Raw genomic sequence first — 22888 nt, 5'->3', positions numbered from 1 at the left:
TCCAGCCTTTTCTGGCTCCATATAAAATGTTCAGCAAGTGGTATTTTTAACAAAATCAAGCAGCAGAGAATAGGATAGGATAGGATAGGACAGGACAGGACCTTGGAGGTCTTCTAGTCCAGCCTCCTGCTCAAGCAGGAGAACCTACCATCTCAGACAAGTGACTGTCTAGTCCACGTGTGTCAAACTCGCCATGACATGTTGCGATGTATCACAACTTTTTTTGCATTGCCAGAACTGGGGTGGGCGCTGCCTCCATATGATACAACTGGCCCATGGGCTGGCAGTTTGACACCCCTGGTTCTTCTTAAAAATCTCCAGTGATGGAGCGCCCACAATTTCTGGAGGCAAGCTGTTCCACTGGTTAATTGTCCTCACTGTCAGGAAGTTTCCACTTAATTCCAAGTTGCTTCTCTTTGATCAGTTTCCAACGGTTGTTTCTGGTCCTTCCCTCTGGTTCTTTGGTGAATAACGTGACCCCCTCTTCTTTGTTGCAGCCCCTCAGACATTGGATCTATTTGAGAATGTATCTGGCCATTAGTGAGGGATGTTTTTGTTTGCTTTTGTTTGTTTTTCAAGTCAGTGTTGACTCCTGGAGAAGTCCTTTTGCCTGTTTTCATGGCAAAAATTTTTGGAAGTGGTTTGCCCTTGTCTCCTCCCTAGAGCTCAAGCATAAAGTGAAGTAGAAGTCATAGTCTCCCTGTTTCTAGCCCAATGTCTCAATCACCACACCAGACTGGCTTTCAGCAAGGGATAGTACTGCAAGCAAAATTCTTTTCATTTTTCCTTTTAGATGTGGTTCTGCTTGAAATGGAAGTTTGCAATTGTAGATGGGATTACTGTAATTGAGTGCTATTCCATAAGTTAGGGAATTCCTTATATGTAGACATTTTCACTTATATTCAGGGGATGATTTTCTTTAGAAGAATGTTCAGTAATGTGACTCCCTATCTTTCCCTGATAACACTTAATTACTTTGTTGGCACTGGTCATCCTTCCTCAATGTAGAGTCCATCAAATGAATTAGGAATCGCAGTTTCAACAACTAGACTGCCAGGTTATAAAGGCTGACCTGGGCAAGGAACACTACTATAGAGTCATTAGTCATTCTGTCATTAGGGTTTGGGTTCTGATGTTTTCGTGGCAAAATCATAGCAATACTGCAGAATGAATAAAGGGTTTCAACACTGGTTTGCACAGTTGAAGGTAGCATGCCATTAAAACCTTGTCACTGAAGTTGCTGTGAATATCCATAGATCTTGATATTTTGGTTGCTGCAATCCAGAAACAGATATACAAAAGTAGCCTGTAGCTTCTTATCTGCACATTTAAAGACAACTTTGTTTCACTTTTCCGTGGCACTGGAATAAGTGGCAGCTGGGGAAGTAACCATCCTGTTAATGTCTGCCTCCCTCTGTGCAGAAGCCTCTTTGATATTTGTATAACACTGTTGAAATATATAAAAAATGTACTATGAGAAATAACTTGAACAATGCTGTAATTCAGGGCTTTTCAACCTTTTCACAGATTGTACCACTTTTAAGACATGACAATATTTGAGTACCACCAGTGCTTAGCAAGGTGTCAAAAACTTGATGACTAAAAAAAAGGGGGGGGGATTTTGGGTTTTACTGATTAGATTCATTCGTTGTTATAGAAATGGCTAGTTTATAATATTATGGAAAAGTAAAAAGTTGTGGTTCAATGTTAATCCCTTCTCCCCCTCACTTTCCCCCCCTTTTTCCTCCCCACTGTGTCCTATTTGCTTTTGTATTTTTGTATTTTATTCTATAATAAAATATTACAAACTATAGAAAAAAAGGAAAAAATTAATTTCTTCGGTGGCTATTCCTTTGCCTTGACACAACCGAACAAAGCTTTAATTATTGTAAACCTACTTGCCTTTGCTTTAGAGGGAAGCTCAAACTGTCCTCCAAATTCTAGAAGTACACCCATGGAATTTGCAACCCATTCTTGACACTACATTGCCAGCCATGTTTTTCTGTATTGGAGGTGGAATCCTTCACATGTAAAGCTTGTCCCAAGAGGCAGCTACCTAGAGTGATGTTATCTTAGTAGAAAAGATGAACACATTTTTTTCTTAATACACAGTTTCTTTATGATGAAAAAAATAGTGTTTACATAGCTTGTTTATCTTGATATTATCTATCTTGGGATGCATTGAAAATGTGTCTATTCTAATATTTAGTACAGAAATAACTCAATTCCATTTATTCTCTCCTTGACAGCACTAACATTCTGAAGAAACCTGTGAACCTAGGAAGTTGTGAACATGTCTTCTGTCTGTGAGTCATGTCATTACTCTGAGGGAGATGAGCAGTTCAAAAATGTGAAAAATAAATAATGAACTCTTATAAAGCTTTCCCCAAAGTTGCCTATTTTGATAATGTTTTTAGTCTGAAGTAAATATCCTGTGTTGCTTTCTATTTGTGGTTGCTAGTACGATTATATCTTCCAATGTAATTATACCTGTCTTTCTCAGCAAAGCACTTATTTGCTGTAGTGTTTTTTCTTTATATCATTGTAGGTGAAATAAAGATTAAATTATTTAAGCCTCTGTTAGGTTTGATATATTTATTATGATTTAAATACCCTCCACTCTACATAGGGACACAAATCATCCTATCAGTATAATATTCTAGAAGCACTCAGAGCCTATATATACAAATTACAAGTAGCCCTTGCTTACCTACTCATTCAGCATACCTTCAAAGTTATGACCATGCTGGAAAAAATATAACTAATGCTGCATTTACAACCTTTGCAGCATAGCTCAGTCATGTGATTGCCATTACAGTCAGTACATGTTATCCTATGCCTGACCTGTTGTTTTTTAACTCCTTGCAGACCAGAGGATTGGAGAGAAAGGAATTATAAGAGAATAAGTAGGCACACAATGGGGAATACACATAAAAAGAATATAGTGGTGCTGGCAGTCCTTAGCACACTCTGGATTGGAAGCTAGAAGTACATTATGCAAACAGTCAAATATATTACTCATTGTGTCCCTGTTTACTGTCTTGTAATCTTTTCCTCTCTCGTCTCTGCTTTGTGAAAGGGGCCTGGTTGTGGGGGGGAGAAATCAAGCAATTTCTACAGGCAATCTCTTATGCCTGATCTGTGTTTTGCCACATTGCTTTCCGTGTGGGTTCCCTATTATGCCTGCTTACTCTCTTGTAATCCCTTCCTGTCCAATGAGTAAATACAAACATAGATTCCCTTCTTGCTATTATCTCAGTGTGGAATGGTTAGGAAGCAAAAAAAAGCTGAAGGAGTGAAACTGATTAGTCTTGTCAGTTTCAAGCTGGAAACCACAGTCCCTGTTACTGGATTTCTCACTTAATAATCAGTTTGCTTAGCAACAGAGTTGCCAGTCTCAGTTGTGGTCTCTGAAGACTATATATACAAAACCTGTAACAGTTTTTGGATTATTTTTTGCATATCTTTAGGAATGGTACTTCATATTGCATGTGATGCTGGTTCTTCTACATATAAAAAATTCATTTGGATTGGATTTCCTGCATTAAATTAGACTGAAATGTATTACCAATTGGGTTGAAACAGTTGTACTTTATTTTAGTTTTATCTTAAATTATTTTGTAAACCCTTTCATGTAATTTTTGTACTTTTTATTTTTTTCTCTTTTTCCTTTTAAAATATTTTTTTAAAGCGAGGGCGGAGTCTTTTTCCCACTGCCCAGCTGCCATGTCCTTGGCTGCGCTAGTCCACACGGGCCATGCTCAGGGATGACTGTACTCTGGGGGGGCTGCCAGTGAAGAGGGGGTTGCGGAGGGAGGCAGGGCTGGGGCAACGGTGTGTGTGCCCACAGAGAGGGCTCTGAGTGCCACCTCTGTCATGTGTGCCATAGGTTTGCCACCATTGGTGTAGAGTCTCCTGCTTGGCAGGAAGTTGGACTAGATGATCTACAAGGTCCCTTCCAACTCTGTTATTCTAATTCTAATACTGGAAGAGTGCTCATAAATAGTTACTCATCAGATTGGAAATATGAATCAAGAGTTAGGGTGCCTCAAATTTCAATTCTGGGTAATCTACTTGCAAGGCTGCAACTCAATAGCTTTTGAATGACTTGGAGAGTTGGAAGGAATGCTTATCAGATCTGTAGGTTATACAAATTTGGGCGATTAGCTAATACAGGTGAAACTCGAAAAATTAGAATATTGTGCAAAAGTTCATTTATTTCAGTAATGCAACTTAAAATGGGAAACTAATATATGAGATAGACTCATTACATGCAAAGCAAGGTAGTTCAAGCCGTGATTTGTCATAATTGTGATGATTATGGCGTACAGCTCATGAAAACCCCAAATCCACAATCTCAGAAAATTAGAATATTACATGCAATCAATAAAACAAGGAGTGTACATAGAATAATATCGGACCTCTGAAAAGTATAAGCATTCATATGTACTCAGTACTTGGTTTGGGCCCCTTTTCCAGCAATTACTGCCTCAATGTGGTGTGGCATGGAAGCTATCAGCCTGTGGCACTGCTAAGATGTTATGGAAGACCAGGATGCTTCAATAGCGGCCTTCAGCTCTTCTGCATTGTTCGGTCTCATGTCTCTCATCTTTCTCTTGGCAATGCCCCGTAGATTCTCTATGGGGTTCAGGTCAGGCGAGTTTACTGGCCAATCAAGCACAGTAATCCCACGGTCATTGAACCAAGTTTTGGTGCTTTTGGCAGTGTGGGCAGGTGTCAAGTCCTGCTGGAAAATGAAGTCAGCATCCCCATAAAGCTCATCTGCGGAAGGAAGCATGAATTGCTCCAAAATCTCCTGGTAGACGGCTGCGTTGACCCTGGACTTAATGAAGCACAGTGGACCAACACCAGCAGATGACATGGCTCCCCAAATCGACACAGACTATGGAAACTTCACACTGGACATCTTGCAGTGTGTGCCTCTCCATTCTTCCTCCAGACTCTGGGTCCTCGGTTTCCAAATGAGATGCAAAAGTTGCTCTCATCAGAAAAGAGGACTTTGAACCACTGAGCAACAGTCCAGGTCTGTTTTTCTTTAGCCCAGGTAAGACGCTTCTGACGTTGTTTGTTGTTCAGGAGCGGCTTGACAAGAGGAATACGACATTTGAAGCCCATGTCCAGGATCCGTCTGTGTGTGGTGGCTCTTGATGCCCTGACTTCAGCCTCAGTCCACCCCTTGTGAAAGTCCCCAACACTTTTGAATGGCCTTTTCCTGACAATCCTCTCCAAGCTGCGGTCATCCCTGCTGCTTGTGCACCTTTTTCTTCCACACTTTTCCCTTCCACATAACTTTCTATTAATGTGCTTTGATACAGCACTTTGGGAACATCCAAATTCTTTTGCAATTACCTTTTGAGGCTTTCCCTCCTTATGGAGGGTGTCAATGATGGTTTTCTGCACAACTGTCAGATCAGCAATCTTCCCCATGATTGTGATTCCTGCTGAACCAGACTGAGAGACCATTTAAAAGCTCAGGAACCCTTTGCAGGTGTTATGGCTTAATTAGCTGATTAGAGTGGAACACTTTGAGCCTAGAATATTTTCACAATATTCTAATTTTCTGAGATTGTGGATTTGGGGTTTTCGTGAGCTGTACGCCATAATCAAGGGACGCGATGGCTCAGTGGGTTAGGACGCTGAGCTTGTCGATCAGAAGGTCGGCAGTTTGGCGGGTCGAATCCCGAGTGCCGCGTAACAGAGTGAGCGCCTGTTACTTGTCCCAGCTTCTGCCAACCTAGCAGTTCGAAAGCACGTAAAAATGCAAGTAGAAAAATAGGGACCACTACGGTGGGAAGGTAACAGCGTTCCGTGTTCCTTTGGCGTCTAGTCATGCCGGCCACATGACCACGGAGATGTCCTCGGACAAGCGCTGGCTCTTCGGCTTTGAAACGGAGATGAGCACCGGCCCCTAGAGTCGGAAACGACTAGCACACATGTGCGGGGGAACCTTTACCTTTACCTTTTTACGCCATAATCATCACAATTATAACAAATCATGGCTTGAACTATCTTGCTTTGCATGTAATGAGTCTATCTCATATATTAGTTTCCCCTTTTAAGTTGCATTACTGAAATAAATGAACTTTTGCATGATATTCTAATTTTTTGAGTTTCACCTGTATATTAGAAGATAAATAAAATTCAACTTCCAGTTTGCAAACGTGGCTGCCATGGATGGGTCCGTCTTCCGCGTCCAGTTTCGCTTTGCTGGGGGACCCTGGAAAGGGTCGAAAATCACCCTGTAAGGGCGACCAGCAAGGAGGGGATCCCCGTTGGATCGCAGGAGGGCGGTAGCCCTTCCGTATGATCCAGGGCAGCCTTCCAAACCGGTGGACGAAAGACCGTCCATAGCAATATGGCTTGTCACTAGGGTGCAGACAGCCGAAGTCAAACTTGCCACCAGGCAATTTTAAAGCAGCGTGGATGAGACTGGGTGAGATCTACCTCTCTTAAATCCTAACTATTTTTTTTACCTGCATAAGCTGCTTAAAGTACTTTCCCCCCTGTGGAGAGGGAAGGGAGATTTTATCCCTCCCTCTAGAAACAGCGACTGACTATCCAGAGGAGTTTAAAACATTGAAAGAATAATTTGATCCTAATTGGAGTTCTATTTTTTAAAGTTTGTGGACTAAAAGATTTTCTATGCTTACTGAAGATTGGGGTTTTTACTTATAAAAAAGAAGAAAAAGTGAAAAGATTATAAAAACTTCAGATTTAAAAGAAAACTGTAAATGGTAGGGCCGACATCATGTGGCTAAACCTGATACTACAATTTAGTGTTGCTGAAAAGAACTTGGCCAGCAGCCCAGACAATGGATAAGACTTATGTAACCTTCAGACATCAGCTATGAGAAGCCCAGCAGTGTTCCTTATTCAGTGACAAAATCTTTCTTTGCATTCTCTGATTGTAAAACTTTTAATGTAATACATTACTAAAAGAATATGGATGAAGATCAGGAAAAGATTCTGTCTATGTTGAAAGCAATTCATCAAACTATTCTTACAGCTACTGATGAAATAAGAGGTTACAGAAAAGAACAAGATGTCAGCCCAGATATACGAACTCAAACTTTGATTACAACTAAAAATCAACTACACAGAATATAACAGAAAAGGTGGTACAATTAAAGATTATGACAGAAGATTCAACTGATCAACAAATACAGTCAGTGGAAAACCCAAAAAAGGGACTGACAATATGGAAAAATAATGGACTTTCTACATAAAAAATATGGACTTTCTACATAAATCAGAAGGGACCTGAGGATCAAGAAGTAGAACTGATTGAAGAGAAGATAAATAGTTCTGGACAACTACATTGAGATGAAAAAATAGAGGGAGTATTTGTTAGTCCTCTCAAAAAATGGTGACCGGATGGTCTTTTCTACTTCAAACATCTACATAACAAGACAGGGAGATTTGTTTGATGACTCAAAAGCACAGACATGGAAGATGATTTGGCACAGAAAGAAAGCCAGAATAAGACTGAAGAAAATTGGGGTTTTGACTTACTCGTGAGAATTAAAATAGAATATACTCAAATAGATAAGATGTGTATTTTGAATACTAGATATTGTTATGAGATGAGATAAAACTTTGGTCATTTATAACTTAGAAGTATAAATATTAATAGTTAAATTTGAACATTGATTTACTTATAAAGGTAAATGTAAAGGTAATTAAGATATATATAAGCTAAAAATCTATCGGTGAATGTAATAAATATGTTTTTATTTAGTGGTAATAATAACTATTGGCAGGAAGACAGGAAGTATTAAATGTTGAAATAGGAGGAATTTTGGTTACTAAACTTAAGATATCTGGAAATTACCAGAAAATAAGAATATTATATTGTATTACTAGTTAGTTGATGTAAGATGGTGAGAATTCAAATTTATAAGACATGTATCCTGAACATTAGATCTTGTGATGAATTGTGATAAAGGGAATTGGGGTTATACAAAACTTGGAAATTATAAATATCAAATGTTAAATATAAATATTAATGGGAAACTAAAAATTTGGGAAAAATTAACCAGGACATTGATTGTCTAAAAAGATTGAATGTTAAAACAACTAGGATATGTAAAAACTAAAAATTATTGATAAATGTAAAAGTTATTTTTTTATTTAATAGATATAATAAGAATTGTATTAATTTAAATATGAGACAGTAAATACCAAGGGGAAAATAGGAAACATTTAATGCAATAGTTTGAGATCTGTATTAAAGATATTTGTATGTTATTGAATTATTGACCAACTCAGCCGCCATGTTGCTTTTCAAATATTTAAATGTAAAACTAAAAAACCAATAAAATTTTCTTTTAAAAAAAGATAAAATTCAAAAATATGTTTTGAATATGATAGAAAAATGGGATTAAAGCAAAAAGAAAATTTAAAAAATAAATGGAAGTATATTCACTTAAGCAAACATAAAACGTATACAGTAGTATAGGGATACCTGGTTTAGTAATGATAGTACTTGATTTATTATTCAGTTATTTATGGTCTGATTTATACCAATACCAATAGTAAGTTGAAAAAGCCAGCAATCTATTGTGGTTACAAAAATGCACTTCAACAACAAAATAGTCCAAATTACAGGAAAGAAATGTTGCTTGAGTCAGATCTCACCATGGTGATGTATCTGGTTCTGGGCACCATAGTAAGTAAAATTCAGATGAACTGGAACAAGCTCAGAGAAGCTTGTTGAGGTGATCAGGAGAGTCAAGATGAAGTCCTAGGAAGAGACATTGTTTAGGTTTCAAAAAAAAACCTGAAAAGGATAAATTCTTTAAATATCTGAAAGATACCACATAAGGCCAAGATACATTTTCTTTCCATAGTGGAGGAACTGGAATAAAGGATTTATATTGTAGAAAGTCAGATTCTAATTAACGTAGAAAAAAACTTTCTAATGGTATGAACTGTATGACAGTGAAACTAATTAAGCAGAGTAGGAGGTGAGCATATCCTACATATTGGTTATGTTCAAGTAGAACTTAAAAGCCATCTGTCTAAGATCCTTAAATTTGGAGTGTGGCACTGAAAAATACATAAAATTGCTTTTTTCACCATTATGATTCTAACTATTGGGAATAATTTTGAAAAGCCTTAGCTAAGGATATTCTCTAGCATAATAGTGGAACAATTGTTTTAATGCAGATGTGGCTTTTCCCTCAGCATAGAGTTGCTTATTGTCTGTCAGTGCTGCAAACATTGACATGTTTTTGCACTGACAATATAAGAGACAGCCTGTTACTTTAATTGCTTCATTTGGGGGGGGGGAGGAAATTACCCAGATGTTGTGAGAAGATTAGAAAGCCCGCGTACAGAATGGGAAGTGAAACCTCATATGTAAAACTAATTGGATAATGTGATTTATAATGTGTAGATAAGGGTGGGGATTGTTTGTGTGTTATGATGGGTTTGGGGGGGAGGAGATTTCAGATTCTGGCATCCCTCCATGAGTGCTGATGTTTCGTCTCATTATTAAGACTTTTTTAGATATACAGTGCTTGCATTTTGTTTGAAACTGTGTCTCTTATCGGAACCATGACACTGTCTTTAGACTTATCCTTCTTTTATCCTACAGCACAGAAGCATAAAAAGTCCTATTTGTTTTCATTCTAAGAGTTAACCAGAGCTCATTACATAACATGAGAATCTAATTTGCAGATTTTATTCCTCAAACTTCTTTAATCTAATTATAAAACTCTTAAGATGTTTTTTTATTGAAAATTAAGCATTTCATCACCTCATTGATATCTGGTAGTTTACTTTATCTTGATTCTGGTTAAGTTTAAAATGTGCTTAATTCTTGGATGGATCATGACCACTGATTCAGTTGGTTACCATAGTTACAGAACCCATGTTTCTAACAAAAAACATAGTCCAGGAAGGCTAGACTATTTTCCTTAACATCTTCCCGCATGAATTTGATATATCTGTCCACAGAGTTTATAGGTTTGGTGAACGCTTCCAATTTCTTTGTTTTGATATTGACCCAAGTATCGTCCACATACCTGTACCAGTGAGTGGATGGAATTCCTGTGAAGGAGTTCAGGGCTTTAGTTTATATCTCTTCGATGTAGAGATTGGCCACAATGGAGGACACAGATGAACCCATGGTGCATCCATGTTTTTGTCTAGGTAGTGGTCTGGCAGGGGTCCAGCATGACACATATGTGGTCTGGGCTGAGTTTGATTCTATCACCTAAGCCCTAAACTACTTCACATGAATTCCACCCACTTGCTGGTATAGGTATGTAGACGATACTTGGGTCAAGATCAACACATAGGAATTGGAAGCATTCACCAAACATATCAACTCTGGACATATACATCAGATTCAAGTGGGAAGATGTTAAGGAAAATAGTCCAGCTTTCCTGGACTGTGCAATACACATTAAGGAAGACAGAAGTCTTAATATTGAAATTTACAGAAAACTCCCACACACAGATCAATATTTACCTTTTCATTATCACCAAGTGGAACACAAAATGGGAAAGAGGGCTGAATGTCTGCATACCAGCAAAAATGGGAAAGAAAGAGAACTAAACCACATAAAGGAAGCCCTCAGAAAGTGTGGCTATCTCAAGTGGTCCTTCATCAAATCCCCCCAAAAAAGACCCAGCAAGAGCTCCTCTATAACAGAAGAGAACAATAAACAGCAAAGTTGTCATTCCATATGTTGCAGGAATATTTGAAAAGCTCAAGAGGATCTTCAGCCAACACAACATACATGCACACTTTAAACCCAAGAATACACTAAGGCAGAAGCTTGTCCATCTCAGGAATACACAACCTGACACAAACTAAGCAATGTGGTATCTGCAGTACAATGCAGTGAGACATGTGCAGATCTGTACATTGGGGAAACAACCACTTCAGAAACATGATACAACACAGGAGAACAAACCCATCAGAAGAAGATTCAGTAGTTCATCTGCATTTAAAAGACAGAGGCCATTCTTTTGAATACAGCAAAGTCCATGTTTTGGACAATGTACCGGTGGTTTGAAAAAGGGGTCAAAGAAGCCATCTGTGTCAAAATTGAACAACATCATCTATCTTTAGTCTACAACTCAGTCCTTTCAGCAGTTCCAAGAAAGCTCCACACCCATTTGCACCACTTAGGTGACCTCGAGGACACAGATAAATCTCCAGGTGGTCTAAGTGACTCTAAAAGAATGCAAATGACTAGCTGTCTGCAAGGAATATAAATCACTCCATTCCTCACCATCCAGTCAGAACTGAAGAAGCTTTTTGGATAAGAAGCGAAACGTCTTAAAAGAAAAAACTGTCAATGCTGCTAACATCAGATGTTCTTGCTTGACAATATAGGGAGATGTAGCCTTCCTTTAACTCATATTATTTTTATAGCTAGAATTAGTGGACGCTGGGGGGAGTAGGGAAAATGTATCTCAAAACTGTAATAAGAGGAGATAAGAATTTGGCAGGTTGTTAAACAGGAGGAAAAGTTTGCATTCTAAACTAATTGGAGAATGTGATTTATGATGTTTAATTAAAGGAGGGAATTGTGTTTGATATGATGTGTTCAGGGAATTTTGGCTTCAGTATGTACGTGCCGAAGCTGTGCAAGTATAATAAAAGATTCTGTAAGGTAAACAATGCCTTGAAGTTCTTTGAAGTACTGCATTTGTCGGAACCATGACATTAAGCCAAAATCTTAAACTTTTCAAACTATTTAGGGGTATTGAACCGCAGCCGCTCTCTCCAGACTTGAGGGAAGCTGGCAGAGATTCAAGAGAACATTTCATCATGGGAAAAGAGAAACTGCTTGAAGTTAGCAACCCAGCAGTTGCTGCTATCCCAGGGGGGGAAGCGACAGATAACAAGCTGGGGGAAGAAAAACTTTGGCAGGTCTCCCAGCTAGGAGAGCCTATTTGGCCCTCAGAGCAGGCCCATCCCAGTGGAGACTCCAGACGCCTCGAGACTGCCTGGCCACCCTCAGAAGTTTCAAAAGCAGACCGGTGGAGAGCTACCAGATCGTCTGCCACTGAAGGTTTGTGTGAGTCATTGGAAAGATTTGAAAAGCTAGAGATGAGAAGCAGAAATCAACTCTTACTGAGAGGAGCCTACAGCCCCTCCATTGCAGATCACACAGCCTTCCAGACCCTGTCTTCCACTGCCAGTGCCTCCAGCCCTACAGAGAGAGAGAACCCTAGTATGAGGTCTCTGCAGCAATGGGGAGTTTGGCAGCCCCCGCAGGTAGACAGTCAGCAACCTCTGAGCTTGCCACAGCTAATAAGAGGCCTTGCAACAGCTTGGGGTGGTGCAGAAGCCAGGGGATCAGCAGTGGTGGGAGGATGACCACAGCAAGGAGATTGGTCACTGCCCTCGAACATACAGCAACCGTTGAGGGGCCCACAAATGAGGGAGAACCAGCAGCAATCCCCACCCATCCAGCAAACATTGAGGGGACTACACCAGCAGGTGGCGTGGCCACAGCCCCTGAATGTGCAACCCCTGGGCATGCAGCAGCACTCAGGATGGGACCAGAAGCAACTGGGCAGGAAGAACTATCACAGTGGGGAGCCCAGCAGCCAGTGTTTGATCCACCTTTCAGAGCAACCTTTCATGGGGACTCAGAGAAACTGGTTTTTTTTCTCAACCAAGTGCGTTCTCATTTGAACTGCTGTTCCTACCTCTACCCAGACCCAGCCGCTAGGGTTGACATGATTGTGTCCGGCCTACAGGGAGAGGCATCTGAATGGCTGAATAATTTATACAGTGAGCAAGCCCCTGAATTGGAGGACCCCCATCTCTTCCTCCTAGGACTGTGGGAATGATTTATTTATTTATGTATTTATTTATTTTATTTTGATTTATATACCGCCTTTTTCCCGAGGGACTCAGGGCGGTTTACAGGGGACCCATCCATTGCTCTCAAAGCAAAAGAACTGTTGTGATTCAGGGTCAGCCTGTGGGTTCGGCAGTTGGGTTGGACGATTCAGAGGAGGAGGAGGGGGTGTTGGAGAGCCTCCAGAGGATAGCCCTGAGGCTCCACAGAGCCCTCAGCCAGGCCCCTCCCATCTGGTTACGACGCAGACCCAGCTGTGTGATCCTGACAGCGTGGATGAAGATAACTCACAGCTGGCCCTGTTCAAGGACGCCCGACGCAGGAGGCAGTCAATCAGGAGTAAACAGAGGAAGGCAATGGGGCACCTCGGAAGGAGGCAGAGAGAAGCCACGCCTTGAACTGTTTAAAAGGGGAATGTGTGGGATGGCTGGTTTGCTGAAGGCAACCGTTTGAATAGCTCCTGTTTCATGGTTCGTGTTTCTGTTTGCTCTATTTGCTCTGTTTTATGTCAATAAATTTGGCAGGCTTAGTTCCAGCCTCTTGCCGTTTTGTAAAGGGGTTATCCCTGCCTTTTCTGAAGGGCCGGTAGTAGGCTGGTACAGAACAAGAACAAATCCATAAGATAAAGCAAGCCAGCCGGCCTGCCCTGGAGTATAGCAAAGAATGCGATACCTTGCCTCCTCACTGACCCACTGATTGCTTCATTGAACTTACACGACCAAGAATGTACGCTATGTCCTCCATTGAAATGGAGCAGATGCAGTGGTACGTGGATACAAACCTAGCAAGGGCATTCATTGAATGGGCCAAGTCTGCTGTGGGAGCCCCTGTGTTGTTTAAAGAAAAGAAAGATGAGTCTCTTCATTTATGTGTTGCTTATAAAGGTCTGAACGCAGTGAGTATGGAAAATAAATACTCCCTCCCCCTCCTGAAGGACTTACTAACTCACCTGGCAAAGGGGAGCGACTTCACCAAGTTAGACCTGAGAGAAGCATATTGCCAGGTGAGAATAAAGGAGGAGGGATGAGTGGAAAACTGCCTTCAACTGTCCCTTGGGAAGCTACCAGTTCAAAGTCATGCCATTTGGACTGTAGGAGGCCCTAGCCATATTTATGCAGTTGATTAATGAGGTCCTACATGATCATTTATACAAAGGGGTTCTGGTCTATCTTGATGACATCCTGATATACAGTACAAATATGACTGACCATAAAAGGCTGGTGAGAGAAGTGTTAAAGAAACCATTGAATGCCAAACTTTATGTCAGATTGTCAAAATTGAATTTCACCAAACCTGATTAGATTATCTTGGCTATAGAATTTCCAATGAGGTCATTGAAATGCACCCAACCAAAGTGAAAGCTATAATTGAATGGCAACCCCCAAAGACTCGCAAACAGCTCCAGAGCACCCTAGGTTTTGCCAACTTCTGCTGTCAATTCATTCCCTCCTTTGCCGAGATTGCCCTGCCCCTTACAGAAATAGTAAAAACAGGTAAAGGAGGAGGGAAACCACGACCAGGCCAACCACTAGCATGGACTATGAGCTGCCAAACAGCTTTTGAGAATTTAAAAAGACTATTTGCTGCTGAACCGGTTCTAAAGCACCCCTGCCCAGGGGAGCCCTTTGTAATTCAAGCTGACGCCAGCAAGTGGCAGTTAGAGCTGTATTACTGCAAAAGAACAAAAGTGGAGTCCTGCAACCCTGTGCCTATACCTCTAAGAAATTTACTGAAAGCAAGAGGAGATGAGCAGTCTGGGAGAAGGAGGCCTTCGCAATTAGGTGGGGACTATTAAACTGACGATACTAGAAGAGAGCAAGGTGCCTTTTGAAGTATGGACAGATCACAAAAATCTAGAGGCACTGAAAACTCCCCGCAAATTGTCCCCAAAGCAAGTGCAGTGGGCACAGTACTTTAACCGTTTCAACAACCGGGAGGAAAAAACTTCCTAGCTGATGCGTTGTCGAGATTACCCCAGTACAAAAGCAAACGCGAAGAGGTTAATGAGGCAATCATCCTCAGTCCACAAACTGCTGCTCAACTCACGCCTCGCAGGGCCCCTAACCCTGATGACCCTGGGGCAAAAATAAAAAGAAAAGCTCCTTACTGATCAATGGTTAAAAGACAATCAAGCCTCCCTAACATGCAGGGATGATTTGGCTTACAAGGGGAGGAAACTGTATTTGCCTGAAGCCCTCTGTCTTAATGCTCTCAAACAGCCATGGCATAAAACAGGCTGGATGCTTTGGATATCTAAAAACACTACATCTCATCTGCTGGCAATTTTGGTGGCTGGGGCTAAAACGGGATGTGGAAACTATGTCAGGAGTTGGGCCGTATGTGCCTCCATGAAAAGAATTCCAGGGAAAACCCCTGGGTTACTGCAGCCGGTGGCAGACCCTTCTCAACCATGGGAAGAAATAGCTATGGACTTTATTGTAGACATACCTGAAAGTAGAGGAAATACTGTCATCTGGACTATGATAGACCTGTTCTCGAAGCAGGCTCATTTCATTGCTTGCAAAGGACTCCTATCAGCCCAATGACTCACTAAATTTTTTCTGAAACATATCTACCGGCTGCATGGTGCCCCTAAGCAAATAATTTCAGATGGGGGGTGCAGTTCATAGCGAAGTTTTGGATGAGTTTTCTTAAATTAATTGGTTTATCTCAAGGCCTATCATCTGCTTTCCATCCAGCTACCAATGGGGCTGCGGAATCTGCTAACGATATGGTGGAGCAATATCTCAGATGTTATGTTTCACACCAACAAAAAAACTAGACAGACCTCCTGGGTTTCGCAGAGGTTGCTTACAATAATTTCAGTACCTAGTACAATGGAAGGGATATTTGTTGTCTGAAGCGACTTGGGTGAAATCTAGTGATGTGAAAGCCGACTGACACATCAAAAGGTTTTATGAGAAACACCCGAACAAACTGAAAGATAGTCCCTAACATGGGCTTTTAATTACGGTACAGGGTCTATCCTTTTTGTAAGGGGGGGTGGATGTCAGTGCTGCTAACATCAGATGTTCTTGCTTGACAACATAGGGAGATGTAGCCTTCCTTTAACTCATATATTACTTTTAGAGCTAATGGATGCTGGGGGAGTAGGGAGAATGTATCTCAAGGGTGTTTGTAATAACAGAAGATAAGAATTTGGCAGGTTGTTAAACAGAAGGGAAAGTTTGCATTCTAAACTAATTGGAAAGTGTGATTTATGATGTTTAATTAAGGGAGGGAATTGTGTTTAATACGATGCATTCAGGGGGGGGGGAGAATTCAGATTTTGGCTTCAGTATGTATGTGCCGAAGCTGTGCAAGTATAATAAAAGTTTCTTTAAGGTAAAGAATGCCTTGAAATTCTTTGAAGTACTGCATTTGTCGGAACCATGACAAAAACAAAGTCCAGTTGCCTCTTGAAAAAGCATCTTTGAGATAACCATGACCTGGATGACTGAGAATCTCCATAGACAATTTATTGAGATGATGTACAGTATATGTTTGATACATTATAACCATTGTTAAATACTGAGTAATGTGAAATGAACCCAGAGTTTCCTAATATATTGCAACCTGTTAGCAGCTGAGTTGACATTGTTTATAACAATATGAAGTATCAGAAATAGAACTTCAGAGAACCTTGACTGATTTGTTTAGACTACAGTGAGTTTCCTATTTGATTCAGGGATTGTAATTATCATTAACTGATTCATATAAACATAACCAAGTATGAAGCTAGATTTTTTGAAATTTTTGTTATGGATAGCCTTAGTTAATCTTGGTGACATTAGAAAAGTAAATCATATAATCCAGGAAGAGGGAGCATGCAAACGTTAATGCCATTGTCTCTCTGTAATTTCTTCTTACTTGTGCATTTTGTTCTAAATTACACATACAGGCAATGAGTGAAGACTTCAGCATTTTAAGTGTATTGTAAACAATTGTCTTGTATATTTTAATTTCTAAGATAAAGACTTCTTTAACCATGTGTTAGAAATTGTAGTTTGTTATTCAGGTGTAGTTTTTCTTATATGAAATCATGTTTATATTTTTCAGAAGTTGTGTAGGCAACTGTATTGGCACAGCTTGCCCAATATGTCAGGTGCCAACCATGAAACAGGATGTGAAAATAAACAGAAAACTAGACATCATCATCAAACTCTATAGTAAGCTGCAAACTCTGCAGGACAAGGACTTCTTAGGTAAATGAAATAATACTTTTTGAAACCTGGAATTATGTAGCTTGAAAGAACAAAAACATCTTTCAATACTCTTTTTGCCATGTACATTTAAAATGGACTCTTAATTAATTAATCGATGGTGAGGGTGGGGACGAGACCCAAGCGACAGTGGAGAAGGGTGGGAAGCAGAATATGGGTTTCTCGGGTGGGGAAGGCATTGGGAGTCTAGGGACAGTGGGCTTGTATCTGCATTAGGGTTTCCCCCACTCCTGAGGCACCCCATATTCCACTTAACATTCATTTAATGAATACATTGGAGAGAGCAAAGATGACATAATAAATAAGGCAGTTCACTTAAACATACACCCCTCGACATTCGCCCACAATGGGGAGACTCCATTACGATTAGCTGTATTGTTTTCTCTGACTGTTTTTAATCATCCAGCTCATGCCACTTTACAGGAGCTGTAAAGTGAAGAATATATCTGGAAAGGACAAAGAACACAGTGTTGCATGATAAGATGCTTGAAAGAACAAAATGTGGGGCAGTAGCAAAAACTTGATGAAATCATGTTTGAAAAAAAGTAGAGCCACTCATTTTCTATTAATTACCCTTATTGTCCTGGACCTTGAACTTTGGTTGTAAGCATATATTCCAAAAAAAGCTTAATCCAATATTCTTGGCTGCCTCTGAACAGCTAACTCCAATAGATTCTCTTGAGACAGATCAAACCATATTTTCTGGATGTAGTGCTTTATTGAACTAAATGTGTATAATTAATAGAAAGTTTTTGACCTCAGTCTTGAAAGATTCTTTCCATTGCCGTTGTGCAGCAGCTTAATAACTATATTGTAATTTGTTACTTCAGGAAATAAATATGAATCCATTAGCACAACGTTTGTCCTTCTAAAAAACAACAATCTTTTTCCCCTTAGCAAGGAGAAAAAATTGTGGCCTAGCTTCTTTAGTCAAAGATGAATATGGTACTTGAATAACATTGTGTAGACGTTTTTTAAATATATAGGTAACCCTTGAATTATCACTGTAATGGACCCTAAAATTATGATCATAAGTCATGCTGGTTAAGAAGATCACTACATGACCATGCTCATCTTTTATACCTTTTTTGTAAGAGTTGTTAAGCAAACCCATTTTAGCCAATGGTCTGGAGGAACGTTGTCCATAGGGTTGCGATGCGTCGGATACGACTTCGCAGTTAACAACAACTAACAAGATGGCCATGGCTGTACAGGTGTATCAAGATATTTTCCTTAGGCCTGCTTGGATAGACTCTGACTGAACTTATTTTCTGTTTTTTAAAGAATGTTTCTTCCACTGAACAACAACTCTACCCTCCTTTGACCTTTATTTTGAGGCAAACCTTAGTTTAACATAATGACAACATGTTATCTGCAAATCTGAAAGTAATCTCAGTAAGAGGAGGAAGAACAGGATGTATTGTACTATGAGTAACCATAATACTCATCTTTATAGTATTGAATTGTGATATAACTTTGCATGGAAACTAGCTCTCTATATATGTGGAACTATGTAGATTCTTTGCAGACGTTTTGGTCAGATATTATACCTAAACTGTCAACTCTACAAATGAGCATGGCTGCAGCCATTTTCCTTCTCATTCTAGGTTTCCACATAGAACAGAGGGAGGGGGGTTGCCCAAGTGCTTTGTTAGTCAAAATAATCTTTTGTCTTGTGGGAACCAAGGTCATCAGCTGCTCCCGAGTCTAGAGACTGGGTGTTGCATAAAAAGACCACCAAATATTGTTCCAATACTGAGTTTGTTCATTCTGTCCTGCCATTTGTCTGTGGATGATGACTAGAACTGAGTCCTTGGTCAGTTCCTAGGAGGTCCTGAAAAGCTTTCCAGAACTTTGATGTGAACTGGACCCCTCTATACGAGATAATGTATTGTGGTGCTCCATGTTAGCAATAAATGTGGTGCAGGAACATTCTTTGGCAGTTGGAATTTTTTGGCAAGGGAATGAAATGGACCTACTTGCAGAATAAGTCAGTCACGACTCAGATCACAGTGTTTCCTGAACCTTTGGGGAGTTCCACAATAAAATCTCTCCAGGGTGGTGATGGCTCAGCTATTGTTTGGAGTAAACCTGATGTTTTTGCCTGCCTCCGCTTTGCGGTTGCACATATAGGGCAGCTGGAAATATAACTTTCAGTGTCCTTTTTAAGTGAGGGCCACCGGAACTGTCTTTTGAGAAGGTGTAGAGTTTACATCGTGGTGACCAAAACTGGATGCAGTATTCCAAGTGTGGCCTTACCAAGGCATTGTAAAGTGGTATTAACACTTCATGTGATCTTGATTCTGTTCCTCTGTTAATGCAGCCTAGCAATGTGTTGGCTTTTTTGGTAGCTGCAGCACACTGCTGGCTCATATTTAAGTGATTGTCCACTAGGACTCTGAGATCTCTCTCACAGTTGCTACTGTTGAATAAGGTGCCACCTATACTATACCTGTGCATTTGGTTTTTCTTGCTTAAATGTAGAACCTTACTTTTTTCACCATTGAATTTCATTTTATTAGATAGCGCCCAATGTTCAAGTCTGTCAAGATCCTTCTGTATCTTAAGCCTATGTTCTCGAGTGTTGGCTATTCCTGCCAACTTAGTGTCATCTGCAAATTTGATGTGTACGTGCATGGTTGTAATTCCCCCTCCCTCATTTTCTTGCAATAGCACAGCCCCCACCACAATATCGCCATGTCGGCCCGGATGACAAAAGTTTCTCAGGGTCTGGGTCTTTTAGCATTGGCTCGGCAGAGAAAAGCTTTTTGAATGGTGCCTGGCATTCCATAGTCCGTTTCAAGGGTTGGCTGCATTTTGGTTTGTCCTCCCCTTTTGTTTTTAGCAGTTTGATGGTGGGAAAGCCTATCTGAGTGAACAAGGGGATGAACTGTCAGTTAAAGTTGGCAAACCTCAAAAATCTTTGCAATTGTTTCCTGGTTCGGGTAGGTGCCCACTCCAGCACTGCCCGCATCTTCTTGGGATCCATCTCAACCCTCATGAGAGATATGATAGCCTAGGTAATCTATCTTTTCTTTGTGAAACTCCATACAATTAGGCTGTACAGAGTTTTTTCATATGGCTGTGGCCAGCTTTATATGCTCCGCTTTCATTTCTGTTTAAATAAGGATGTCATCAAGGTACACTGAGGATGCTCTTTCCAGTCCAAAGGGGAGCACTTTAAACTGGAGGCAGCTTAGCGGGTACCGTATATACTTGAGTATAAGCCGAAAGAAGCAGGCAGGCAGGGCGCGGGAAAGAAGCAGACCTCCGCGCCCTGCTTGCCTGCTTCTTTCCGCTGCGGAAAGAAGCAGACCTCCGCGCCCTGCCTGCCTGCTTCTTTCCGCAGCGGAAAGAAGCAGACCTCCGCGCCCTGCCTGCCTGCTTCTTTCCGCAGCGGAAAGAAGCAGACCTCCGCGCCCTGCCTGCCTGCTTCTTTCCGCTGCGGAAAGAAGCAGACCTCCGCGCCCTGCCTGCCTGCTTCTTTCCGCAGCGGAAAGAAGCAGACCTCCGCGCCCTGCCTGCCTGCTTCTTTCCGCAGCGGAAAGAAGCAGACCTCCGCGCCCTGCCTGCCTGCTTCTTTCCGCTGCGGAAAGAAGCAGACCTCCGCGCCCTGCCTGCCTGCTTCTTTCCGCTGCGGAAAGAAGCAGACCTCCGCGCCCTGCCTGCCTGCTTCTTTCCGCTGCAGGCAGGGCGCAGAGTTCCGGAGACCTGCCGACGTTTGGGGAGGTTTGGGGAGGTGCGCGCGCACCTCCCCAAACCTCCCCAAACTTCGGCAGGTCTCCGGACGGCGGCGGCTTGGGAGAGGTGCGCGCGATCCTGGAAGCACCGAAGCCTCGACCGCGTGCAAGTCCTCGGTAAGCTCCGGGCGCTCACTTGCTTCGCGTCTCCTGAGGGAAGGGGGGGCGACTGGAACGGGCCTGTTTCCTCGCCTGCTGGGCGCCGCGATTTACCCGGGGAACGCGCGGGCCCCGAATGGCAGCGTGGAGCGAGGAAGCGGACAGCCAGGGCTTCCCCGAGAGCCGTGGCCACACAGGGTATTCCTGTGTATTCAGGCTTGCAAAATGGCAGATCGAGCCTCTGCTGGCGGCAGAGGCTTGCAGAGCGCGGATCCAGCCTCCGCCGGCGGCGGAGGCTTGCAGAGCGCAGATCCAGCCTCCGCCGACGGCAGAGGCGTGCAGAACGGCAGATCGGCTTATACTCGAGTCAACAACTTTTTCCAGTTTTTGGGGGTGAAATTGGGGGTCTCGGCTTATACTCGAGTCGGCTTATACTCAAGTATATACGGTAGTTGAAAGCGGTTTTCCATTCATCCACTATCTTGATTCTGACACGGTAATAAGCCTCCCACAAGTCTAATTTTGAAGAAAAAAAATTCCTCTTGGCTAGGTGGGCTAGTATGTTCTTCATAAGGGTAAGGGCCTACACATTCTCCACGCACACTGCATTCAAACCTGTATAATCTACACAGATGAAGAAAGCCATCCTTCTTTTCTCGGAATAGGACAGGAGCCAGTTGGATGAACCCTGGGCTAAATTTTTATTGATGGAAGTACACAGCTCATCTAGGTCCCTAGGGGTAATCAAGTAAAGTTTGGGTTTCAGCAACTTGGCCTCTGGGATGATCTTGATAACATAGTTGGTGGGTTGATGAGGAAGTTTATCTGATCCACACTCACTAAATACATCTCTCAGGTCTTGAAATTCTTTTAGTATGTCTGGTGTTTGTTCTCCCCTCGCAGCTACCACTGCTTCTTGATGGGGGCTCCTCAGGTGACTGGTGCAGTGCTTGGTGCACTGTGGGTGTCTACTCCTTCCTGAGAATTTTAGGAGTTCTCTCCTCTAATCCACCCATGGGTTCCATTTCTTCAGCTATGCTAACCCCAGGATGACTAGCCTCTCCATTCCCAGTCTCTGAGTGGGCTCCCATTTTCATTCCCGGGAGCACAGTGGCAAAAGTGGCCAGGATGCTCCTGCAACTGATCCATCTAATTGGCAGAAGGTGATGGGGTTTTTTAGCCTTCTCAAGCAGATTCCTAACTTCTCCGCTAAGGCTGGGCTAACCAGGCATCTGGTATATCCCGAGTCTAGCAGGGCTTTTAAAGAAGCATCCTGCTCAGTATCAATGTGGTGTAATTCTATAGGCATGGTCACTGGTGTGATTGGCCCACTTACATTGTAGTCTGTGTCCGAGAACCCTTGCTCTTACTCTGGTGGGGTCGGAGTTCCCTCCCTCCATTTGGGTGAGGGGTCAAACTCCATGACCTTGGTGTTTTTCAGGGCTGTCTTCCTAATGCGAGACTGGGATTTGGTGGTTTACCCGCCTGGTGCATGCTCTCCCTTCTTGGCTGGGGTCTTTGCCCTGCATTCAGCCACTCAGTGGCCTTCTTTCCCATACTTGAAGTAAACAGTGGAACGTACCGGCTGGGGTTGAGGTCTGCTTGTTTCCCTCTTCCTCTCTGGGGGGGGGGTGACCTTTTCCAAACTTTGCTGGAGCTTTACTTATTACGAGCTTGGTCAATTTTGGCCTCCTCAATTAGCACACACCAGTCTTGGAGGCATGTGGGGGGGGGGCACTCACAATACAGGGATTGTATAGGTCGTTCTTTAGGCCATCCTTGAAACAGCTCACAAGGATGTCTTCTGGCCAGCTGAGTTGACAAGCCAGATCCCGAAATTCTTCAGTGTACTCAGCTACCGGGCAACATCCTTGCCTCATTGTCATAATGTGATCTTGAGCTTTGCTGTTGGCCAAGGGGACTTTGAAGCATGGTCTTAGGGCTGTCATGAAGCGGTTGAGGTTTTCCAGCTCTA

General features: G+C 42.0%; 1 protein-coding gene across 1 annotated transcript in view; it reads left to right on the top strand.

The window, feature by feature from the left end:
• Positions 1 to 22888, top strand: part of BARD1 (BRCA1 associated RING domain 1) — a 96220-nt gene that overhangs the window by 823 nt on the left and 72509 nt on the right. Inside the window, exons 2-3 of the mRNA XM_083354584.1 lie at positions 2250 to 2306; positions 16911 to 17056. Coding sequence (XP_083210710.1) covers positions 2250 to 2306; positions 16911 to 17056 — 203 coding nt within the window. The remainder of the gene's footprint in view (positions 1 to 2249; positions 2307 to 16910; positions 17057 to 22888) is intronic.

Source organism: Vipera ursinii (genome assembly GCF_947247035.1).
Source record: "Vipera ursinii genome assembly, chromosome: 1".
NCBI classification, from domain to species: Eukaryota; Metazoa; Chordata; class Lepidosauria; order Squamata; family Viperidae; genus Vipera; species Vipera ursinii.
Note: the sequence above shows the minus strand (reverse complement) of the source record. Positions and strands in the feature narration are given on the sequence as shown.